The following is a 10,822-nucleotide window of genomic DNA, read 5'->3' as shown; positions in this document are numbered from 1 at the left end:
GATATATAACATTGTAATCAATTTTCTATTATAACCTTAATTAATAACTTTTATGACTATTATAATTTTACCTTATTCTGTAGAGTCAATCTCTAATGGTGAGTCTGAATGAGAGGTAGGAACAGGTGGAGATGAGATGCGAACTTCCTTTCTCGTCGGAGGCATAATTTCAGAAAATTGATACAATATTCATCAAGCAAAATAGTACTCATTATCACGTAATGTGAAAACATAATTCATCAATTACTATCTGTATTAGTATCATTTGACAATTCAGTCTCATCATCTGTAGATATTTTAGATGAATTAACATTTTGCTCAAATATTGCATCAACAATTTCAGTTTCAATATCTTTTTTGTTTAATGGAATTATCTCATACTGGTTCAAATTTACAAACAAATTAAAGATGGGCTGACTCTCTTGGTATGCTTATTGAGTAGAAGCATAATCTTCTTCTTCATCTCACCCTTCTGCCTGAGAGATAACATCATATATATTTATTGGAGAATATTTTTGTACTACTCGTTATTGATTTCCTAACTTCGGGTCATTTAAGTAGAATACTTGAGATGCTTGAGAAACTAAAATAAATGGATCTTCCTCGTACCATTTTCATGTAAATGTTCGAACATTACATAGAACGTTCGATCTCTATGTTGGGTGTTCGAACGGTAAACGTTATACATTTGAACGTTGTTTTACACGTTCAAATGTACAGTTTTATTGTTTGATCACTATTTTAGACGTTCAAACGGGTATAAAAGATTTTAGTAATATTTATTAATTGTTTTTTTCCATATTATAGCTCCAATCAATTTTAATTAAAAATAATTTCTATATTATAATACAATTAATGCCATAATTTAAAAATATAAAATTTAATATTAATGTTTCTATTAATATTAATCACATTAATATTAAATAAAGTGATATTATTTATTAAAAATTATTTTGTTCACAATATCTCAATTTATTAAATTGCTATTCCTTGATGTGTACTGTGAATAGTTATTTAATATGTTTTTATTGTTAATGTTGTGTATCTAATTTTTAATTGTAAATTTCAGGTTGATTATAATGTTTTCTTCTAGGGCGGGACGTAAGCGACGCAATTCTAGTGAGACTAGTAGTGGTCTGGTCAGGGAGAGGACTGTTTCACTGGAGCGACCAGTGAAGATTTATGATTTTCAGAGTCTTGTATGGGAGGGTCATTCACTATTAGCAGTCTTCAGCGATCGTGGTTGAGGACCTATCCTAGACGCATGGGAGCTAGTCCCCTATATTGACATTGTTGCTGAGTTCTATAGAGAGCTCGGTAGTACCAGCCCCGATGACGGAGGGGCCTACAGGATCTCCGTCCAAGGAGTACCTGTTGTATTTTCACGAGTACTACTTGCTGAGCATCTCGGCATTCCTAGGGCCAGATGCATATTCGAATGTGGTGCCTAGAAAGTCTGATCCTTCAGCTGAGGCGGAGACAGCTGAGAAGGAGGGATCAGTTTATACTGATGAGGTCGATACCCTTGTTGATCATGAGGTAAGGGATTTGGTTGTTGGTCCAGATGCTCCACCGTATAACTGGATAAAGAGAATCAAACATGCAGATTTATCTTCTTTCTTCAAGATTTTGAATTTGATAATTGGCAACAACATTGACCATCGGCAGCACAAGACAGAAGTTGGCATTGATTGGACGAAATTTATGATACGGGTCGCTCGTGGCATTCCTATTGACTTGGTGGGGTATATATTCGATATGATTCGATCAGAGTCTCGGTACATTTCGATGGATATACTACCATTCGAGATCCTGATCACTTGATTTCTACTGTTTGATGGTGTTGTGCCTGATGTTGCCGAGCATAAACGGGAGTCGATGGGACCGAGAAACAGCACCACCCTCTCACGCAACACAGGACACTCGAGACTGCGTCTTCGTGGACATGTTCCAAAACCGGTTGATCTTCAGAGAGATGCAGAGCCGGGAGATCATGGAGTATCAGCTGCTGAGACATCCACACAGGCCGAGGTATCAATAAACAATGTTACTTGTGAGGAGATGGCCGAGATTGTGCATGCAGAGATCAGCGAACAGACATCAGCAGTGATTGATGTTGTGCGTATGGAGATCCATTCTGTTGTGTTTGTGTTTCGTACACAGATTGATGGTATGTCTGCAACTCAGGTCACCATCAGTACTCGATTGACACAAATAAAGGAACGTATAGCTGCAATCGAGGAAGTGTGCAAAGACTTGGGTTTTAATTAGTACCTTCTATCTTTTTATTTATTTATTTATTTATTTAGTTTTTGTTTTAAGCATGGACAATGTTTTGTGTTTTGTAAATTCAGTATTTAACTATGAAATATTATTATTTTATATTTTCTGAACTAATTATTAATTTATATTATTCCTATTATTTAATTAACCAATTTCTTATATTTACTAATTAATATAAATATAATTCTGCAAAAAAAATAAAACCCCTGGTCACCGTTCGACCCTTTCAAATCATGTTTGAACCGTGCTGATATGTCATTCGAACGGTTAAACTTTAACGTTCGAACGATGCATCAATTTTCTTCTAAAAAATTTTTACTTAACGCGTCAAAATTACGTTCGAACGGTAAAATTTATACGTTCGAATAGTATATCTTTAGTGTTCGAACGTTTAACTAATTTGGGATAAAATCTTTCGTCCCTAACTAGACCGTTTGAACGGTCTAAACATCCGTCACTTTTTTGAAATGTTCCAAAATCTAATTTTTTGAGACAATTTTTATTTCATCCCAAACTAAAATCGTCCTAAAATCTATTTTTTGTTTTAGTGCATGCGTGCATCCTTGATGTTGTCTTGTGCATAGCTAGCTAGAAATAAACTACTTTAACTTATTTTAATAAATGATCAAGAAAGTACGTAGAAGCTCCTTGATTATTAAAAATACAAGGAAACGGATAAGACGAAAGGGATTGTACTAGAGCATTATATATTTATTTGTTTTGAAAAATTAATAATAAGTGGCCATAACAAAATGTGAAGATGAATAAATTAATAGTACTGGTACTATACTGCTATTGTATGTCAAATTGTCGAGTGACAGAAACAAATTAGGAAAAAATATATCTTGTCAATTTATAGTATGCAAAAGGACGTGATGATCACATGTGAGTTTCATAGTTACATGATATATATACGATTCGATTAGATCTAACGTGCATTAATATTCCAAACGTATAAGTATATATGGCGTAAGTCTTTTATAAATAAAAATAAAATATTATTATAGAAAAATAAAAATAAAATTCACTTTTTTTCATGAGTCTACATTTTTTAAAAAAATTATACAAAATTTTTACATTTTGAGCTTATACCTATTACTGTTGCGATCCAAACCCATTTTTCTCGACAGCCAAACTACGTACGTACGTACTGATCACTCATCATCCGAGGTCTTATTTGAAATTTATACTTAATTGAAATCAACTCAATTCATTTTAATTTTAAACTAAATTTAACATTTAAACACACAACTCTTAAATTACTAAACTCATATTAACTCAAAATCTCTTTATACGTTAGACCTGTAACCTTTTTTTTTTTTTTTTTAATTCAATGTTCTTTACATATGAAATTTATAATTTTTTTCAACTTTTCATAAATACATATAAATTCATTTTAAGTAAGCTTTACAAAACTCACTCCACTAACTTAACTCATTACTATTATTAAAAAATTCATCTCAACATCCAAGCAGGAAGTACTCTAGCTAGGCGCTTAATGACGTTGTTTTTGTGGCCGGCCTTTGGCCGAGAAATTTAGGTGTTGTATGTACATAGAGAGCAAATTAGGGCCAATTTGGTTCTTTAACCCATCTTAATTTATTTCAACTCATTTTATTTAATTATTATAATTTTTTCAAATTTTAACATAAAATATAATAAACAATATAATTTTTTTAAATATCAAAATAATAACAATATTAAAAATAATATTTTAATAATATTTTATTTAACTTTCATATCAATTCAACATCTAAACGCAATCTTAACGTGGTTAATTTGTGTAAATTAAGAAAATGAAAATATTAGTGATTTAATTCGATGTACAGCAGTGTTTGTTTGATCTGGATCATCAAATCAGAGATTTTGCTCCACCGATCCATGCTTTTATGGCCAGTTCGTGACGAAGGACTCACTATTGTCCTATAGGCTATATATAATAGCCGTTAAATATAATATATGTTATAAAACTTATGTTTTATAGTTACAAAAATTGCCAAGATTTATTTAATAATGAAATCCACAGTTTAATATTCTATATATAAGATTTGTTTACTAGAAAACAACAACAAGTGTTTCTTTCTGTCTATGACTCAAAATAGAATGCTCAAGATTATACCAGTTGCAATATATATCAGCTATGTTCACAAAACCAACATTATATCAACACAGATCCAACTCTTGATATACAGCATCTTCCAGATCAGATATAAAGCATGAATCAACAAGATAAATAAGAATAGATATATCAGGAGATTACGAGAAACAAATATGAAAAAGAAAAATAAGAAAGCAAGGAAAGAACACACTGAGATACGTGGTTCGACCCTATCGGTCTACATCCACGGCAGGAATGACCTCAGAGATATTTATTGATAAATCAATGAATCACAGAGAAGCTTTAGTTCATAGTATTACAGAACCCTCTCATCACTTACACAGAAATCACACGGATTTCTCCTCTCAAGAACAAACCCAAGTTCCTCTCCTCTCCGCCTCTCTGGTTTTTGCCGATACACAAAATGGGGTCACTCTCTTAGGGTTACATCAGATAAGAGAGCATATATACGGTATAACGGATCAGCAACACGTGTATTACATCCAGTAGCTCAGCATCTCCCTTCAGGTTCACGGCACATGTTCCTCACGTGCCTTTATGCTGACTTAGAGTTTCAGGGAACGAGATCGAGCCACAAGGTTTTCACAGCACTTAATCACATATTAAATTCATTAGTAATTAAAGTAATAACAAACAGTGAATGAAATGTATTGCCACACATATTACAATATATTTAGAGTAAGGAAAAGTCTATTTGCAAACACACTTATGCATTAATATGTGCATCAATTTATTGTGATTGGTCAAAAAATAGATTTTATTGAAAATAATATTAATTTAAATATGAAAGAATCAATATTAATACGCAGATTAGTACGTGATTTTACTTATATATAGCAAAACTCTTAGAGTAATACTCTCCACGTGCATGCAAATTAAAGCATCGCAGCTGCCTGCCTAAAGCTGGAAAATAAAAAACCATATGTAACCAATTATTACATTGAATATGGTTGAAAATGCGAGCGCGCGTGTTATATTGTTGATATTATATTATCTGCGTGTACGTCGTAAATTAGCTAGAAACCTCTCGCCTAGTATTAAATATGGAAGTTGAATTAAATTGAGTTAATTTTTTTATAAATAATAGTTAATTGAGTAAATAGAATAAGTTATGAGAGATTTATTTAAAATAAATTTAAATGCATTTAAATGGTAAGATGAATTTAGTATTATTTATGAGAAATTAAAAAAATATAATAAATTTTATGTATAAATATGTGTTGAATTAAAAAAAATTATTGATTTTATTTGAAAAATATTTTAAATTAAGGTAAATTTAATAATTAAAAAATGAATTAAATTAAATTTAAAATTAAATTAAATTAAATTTAAAATTAAATTGAATTGATTTTAATTGAACATTGCAACCAAAGAGATGCAAGACAATTAAAAAATAAATTTTATTAAAAATAATATTAATTTAAATTTTAAATATAAATACATTAATATTAATATACAGATTAATACGTGACTATGTTTATATATATATATATATAAATAGTAAAATTCGTATAATTTGACTAGCGGCTTGCTTGTCCATAAAGAAGGCCGGGGTTCCGCATGCATATATGCATGGAGACAGAGAGTACAGACCACATGCCAGACACCCATTAATGAACTGCAGTACTTGATATCGTCTTGTGTCTCTCCCCTGATGATCATCTCGTCTCCTCTTCTCCGCTGACCGACTGTGGGAAGTTAAAACACATTTATATTTCATGCTTTTCCATTCAAATGGTGACAACTGCTGGTCAAATCAAATCGTCCTATATATTATATATCACAGTGCGTAGTACTTTAAATATCTATATGGTCAGGAAAACAGGACTAGATAGATTTTCTGATAAGATTAGCTACATGAACTATAATTTTGTAGCTGGTGTTTTTTAAGATATCATTTTATCGTATTCTTAAGAGGATTTGAGCAGGCAGTAACTTTTAAGACAATTAATAAATTAATTATCATAACTTTCTTCTTTAACAGTGAATTGTTTTGGTTGTTCTTTCACCAACAAAACCACATCGTTATTTTGTGTGTTTTTCTCTGTTCCCTCCGTGTATTTTGAAGTTAAACTCAAAACTATCATGATGACATGATCCAAAAAAGAAAGTATTCAGCGCAGAAGTGGAATGAATCTCTATTTGTAGCAAGTCTCCACTAAATATCATTACACCAACCTGATCTAGTAGTGGAGACAACAAAACATCATAAATCTATGCCATTGAAAGTAATGCAGACCGGAGCGAGGAAACTTGGCATGATTTTGGTCCTCAGCATCCATATTCCATTTCTTAGGTGGCTTCAGTTAGCTCTTACAAGTGTAACTCCCCGGCCAGTCTCTTGGACACAAGAATTGCTGCTGTAGATACTCGAGAGCTATGTTAAAATGTTTTGAACTGTCTCCATTTAATTTGTTACAATATCGATCTTGCAGTAAGTACTCCTCCCATAATCATAGCGCAACATGCCAAAAGGCAGTAACAGATCGAATTCATTGTTCTGTCCTTGGTCTTGGATCATCATTGTTTTGGAAATTGCATTTTAACTCAATGTCTGGGAATAGTACATCAGAAAGACGACAGAAAGAATAGTCAAATGCGGAAAGCAATGCTAATAAGGTATTCTACGTCACATGCATTATGATTGACTGTGATTGCACTTTGGCTGGTTGCCAACTTTCTTCATGTCGATTGGAATTAGGTCGTTGATGCATTATGTGTTTTTATTTTTCCTTTCCAAATTTTGTACTCTGGCCATGATTTTCATTTTTTACATACTCTGAATTAGCTAACATAAATATTATTTGTAATTTAATTACTTTTATGGTTAATGTAACAATATTATAATGAATAGTATGTTTATGCATTGACTTTTACGTATTATAATTCTTATTTGAATTATTCTATCTTCAAGTCGGTCTATAGATCATACAATTTACATCACTTAAATAAAAATATTTGATTTATAATATTTAAATTTTAAAATTTATTTTTTGAATTAAATTATATTACATATAATGTGTAGTATAAAGGCCTTAAAATAGTAATAGAGCTAAATACACATACAACCACCATGACATGAGATAAAAGAAAAAAAAAAATTCTATTTATCATCCTTATACATCATTTACCACACTTATTCTTATTTTTTTCTCTTACTAAATATATGTTGTATGAATAATAGATAGAATAATTCAATTTATTTAAGAAGAAGTTAAAAAAAAAATGTAATACATGATAATGATGAATAATAAAACTCTAAAAAAATATATTTTTAGTATCCATCCATTCAATCTGCAGTGGACTCCCACTTGAATGCGCCTTCCCCAAACTTCTCTTTAATTGACAAAAAGTTGGTCATTCATGGTCATCTCTCTCTCTCTCTCTCTCTCTCTCTCTCTCCCAAACAGCTAATGCATCATGCACAGAGTCTGACGATGCAGTAATTAAAACCAAAGCGATCATGTTACCCATGCACCAGGGTATTGCATGAGATCAGACCAAACCCCTCTCCTCCAACCCTAAGCATTACCAAGTTGCAGCCCTTTATATTAATAGGATGGTTTATGGTCCCCCCCCCCCTCTTTCTTCCAACTAATGTACAGTGTAGCCACATTGACGTTGCTGTTCATGGGACTCTTAAATTATATATACATGCACAGTGCACGACTTGAGTCTCTCTGCTTTTATATTATAAAGAAAAGATAATTCTCAAAACCCAAAAACTTTGTGCCCCACTCTGACCTCTCCCATAAAAGTAACCAAATGAACTGATCGGAAAGGTACTTAAATCTTCTTGTCCTTCGAAGCCTTTACTCTTGTCTGTAAAAGAGTTTGTGGTACTTTGGTCTTCAATTCTATAGGGCACCACTTAACTTTTAAGAGTCCAAATGCATCTCAATGTAGTGTTTTGACCAACTGCTTTATGACAGACTGTAATTGCCAATGAGCTTCATTTCAAAAACGCCCAAGTTTAGAATTCTTTGTCTGCAAACAAAAAAAAAAACGTTGGTTGGTCAATCAGAGGGCTAATCTTGGCTGTCCATTACATGTTCTGGCTGTAGATCTTCCACATCACTGCCTCCTTCAATTATTAGGACATAGGAGGGCCACAGACTGAAACTTCAATATACAGTAATCCAAAGACTACTGCTCTATGTTTATTAGCTGTATGTCTAGTCTTAAGTAGATTAATTAGAGCTGTCCAAATCTTAATGGAAGCTTTTCAACAAATGAATATGATATATACCACTTGTAAACTTTGTCAGATGACAGGAAAACCCATCCCTAGATGTTAAAAATAACATGCTGCACCAACAATGATGAAGCTCTTTAAAAGGGCAACTTGGTCAGTGAGTGTATCTTGTAGGATATCATAGATTCAGCTTTCACATGGCGCTAGAAATTACTCTCATGTGACCACATGCGCTGGGCTTCTCCCATGTTATAATCCCTCTTAAAAGCATGGGAGTCAAAACTACAAAGCTTAGCCACCCTTTAACACTCCATGACCGCCACTTTAGTTGAAAAGATAACCTAATCTAAAGCTTAGCCACCCTATCATCTTTTTGCTAAAATCTTCTGGCAGAGTTTTCAATGGATCTCATCAAGATTTCCATTGCCAAAAACAAAAAATCAAAGAATGTCTTTATATTCATTCAAGACTTCGATTTTTTCTTTTTCACACAATTTTATCCACGAATATATAATTCACTAAATTCAGATATAATAATATAAACATATAATATATATAAATATAAATTCAGATTTGATAAATGAACCAACCTAGATCATTATATTGTAGCACCATTTTTTAAAATCGAGAATATTAATCCACAATTTATAAATGTGAGGAATCAGATATGGTCAGCCTGCATAGGGGGTGCCATTTATTTTTCACACGTCTTAAATGGTATCAACAATAAACTCCATGGATACTCCATATTAATGTAATAGTATATTACCTTTTGTATTTTATTTTCTTGTCTTATATTTTATTTCATGTTTGCATTGAATTATGCTTCCCCCCTCACTAAGAAAAAATAAAATAAAAAAAATCTTTGATTCTCCTTCCTTTTATGGTATCTAGAAAAGCAAAAGAAATTGTAAAAGCCTGTTTAAAATTGCATACAAAAATGCGGTACTGCAAGCCTTTTTGGTCTTGAGTTCCCAAGGTGTCCATGTGCTGTTCCTATATTCTAAACACTAACTTGGTTCACCTGTTTCGCCTTCACCAGACCACATTATATTTTATAATCCCACAGTCCACAATTTTACTGAAATGACAAAACAAAGGGATTAAAATAATAAGAAGCCTCAGAGCATCTCCTTTCCTTTATAAATCACAATCTCATGCATCTGATCAAACACAACTACCAAACCTTATTCCCATTTTCTCTGAACCCAAACACGGCCAAAATGGTCTTCCTAGAAACTGTTCAAACTACTCCTAAATCCACTGAACAGTCTTCAAGTCCCCGGATTTCTTTCTCTTCTGAATTCCTCGATGAGAAGAATTTCATCTCCATTAGCCCAAATCCCCTGGGCGAGAAAGATGAAGAAATGGAGATGGATAAAGCAAGAAATGCAGAATTCGAGTTCTTATCAAGCAATATGAGTAGCCATACAATGCTAACTGCAGACGAGCTTTTCTTTGAAGGGAAGCTCCTTCCCTTCTGGCAAATACAGCATGCAGAAAAGCTTAATAAGATCAGTCTCAAAGTGAAAGACACAAAGGCAGAAGAAGAGGTGGAAAAGGAGAGGAATACAAGGGTAAGTTGGTTTGTTGATGATGACCCATCTCCAAGGCCACCAAAGTGCACTGTTTTATGGAAAGAGCTATTAAGGTTGAAGAAACAACGTGCTTCCTCTTTATCACCATCTTCTTCCTCATCATCTTCGTCTTCTTCTAGCTCCCTTGCCGACATAACTACACAAGATGAAGGGAAGCATGGCTCGAGGAACATAGAGAAGCATGTAAAGAGGATAAAGAAAGGATTGGAGAGGACAAGATCAGCTAGTTTTAGAATAAGGCCTATGATTAATGTGCCGATTTACACACAGGTAAAGAGCACTTCCTTGCCACCTCTGTTTCCACTCAAGAAGGGAAGACTAGAGAGGTGAAGAGAGAAATTAGCAGCTGAAGTTCCATTTGGTCTCTGCAGAGTTGTTCTACATATGTTCATCACTCTCATTTCTTTTCTTTTCTTTTTTTCTTTTCATTAGATATATATATTCTTCTCTGTTTTCGAGTTTAGATTAATGTTAATTATGGTGGATCCTTGTGGATTTGAAGTGTGGACAACGTAAATGCTGGCTATTTTTGCTTGTCGGATGATATTAGCATTAATTTTAGTTGCATATTCCCTTTTCTATCACCTGGAAAACACAATTATCTGTCTCACACTGATAGGGAAGTAA

At 32.8% G+C, this 10,822-nt stretch overlaps 1 protein-coding gene across 1 annotated transcript; it reads left to right on the top strand.

Annotated features, from left to right (window-relative positions):
* The first annotated feature begins 9,588 nt into the window (after positions 1 to 9,588).
* LOC122275054 lies at positions 9,589 to 10,779 on the top strand. The gene has a single exon (XM_043083986.1). The coding sequence runs from the start codon at positions 9,755 to 9,757 to the stop codon at positions 10,523 to 10,525; it is 771 nt and encodes a 256-aa protein (XP_042939920.1). The 5' UTR covers positions 9,589 to 9,754; the 3' UTR covers positions 10,526 to 10,779.
* The last annotated feature ends 43 nt before the right edge of the window (positions 10,780 to 10,822 follow it).

The sequence above is a fragment of the Carya illinoinensis genome, chromosome 1, assembly GCF_018687715.1.
Source record: "Carya illinoinensis cultivar Pawnee chromosome 1, C.illinoinensisPawnee_v1, whole genome shotgun sequence".
In the NCBI taxonomy this organism is placed as follows: Eukaryota; Viridiplantae; Streptophyta; class Magnoliopsida; order Fagales; family Juglandaceae; genus Carya; species Carya illinoinensis.
Note: the sequence above shows the minus strand (reverse complement) of the source record. Positions and strands in the feature narration are given on the sequence as shown.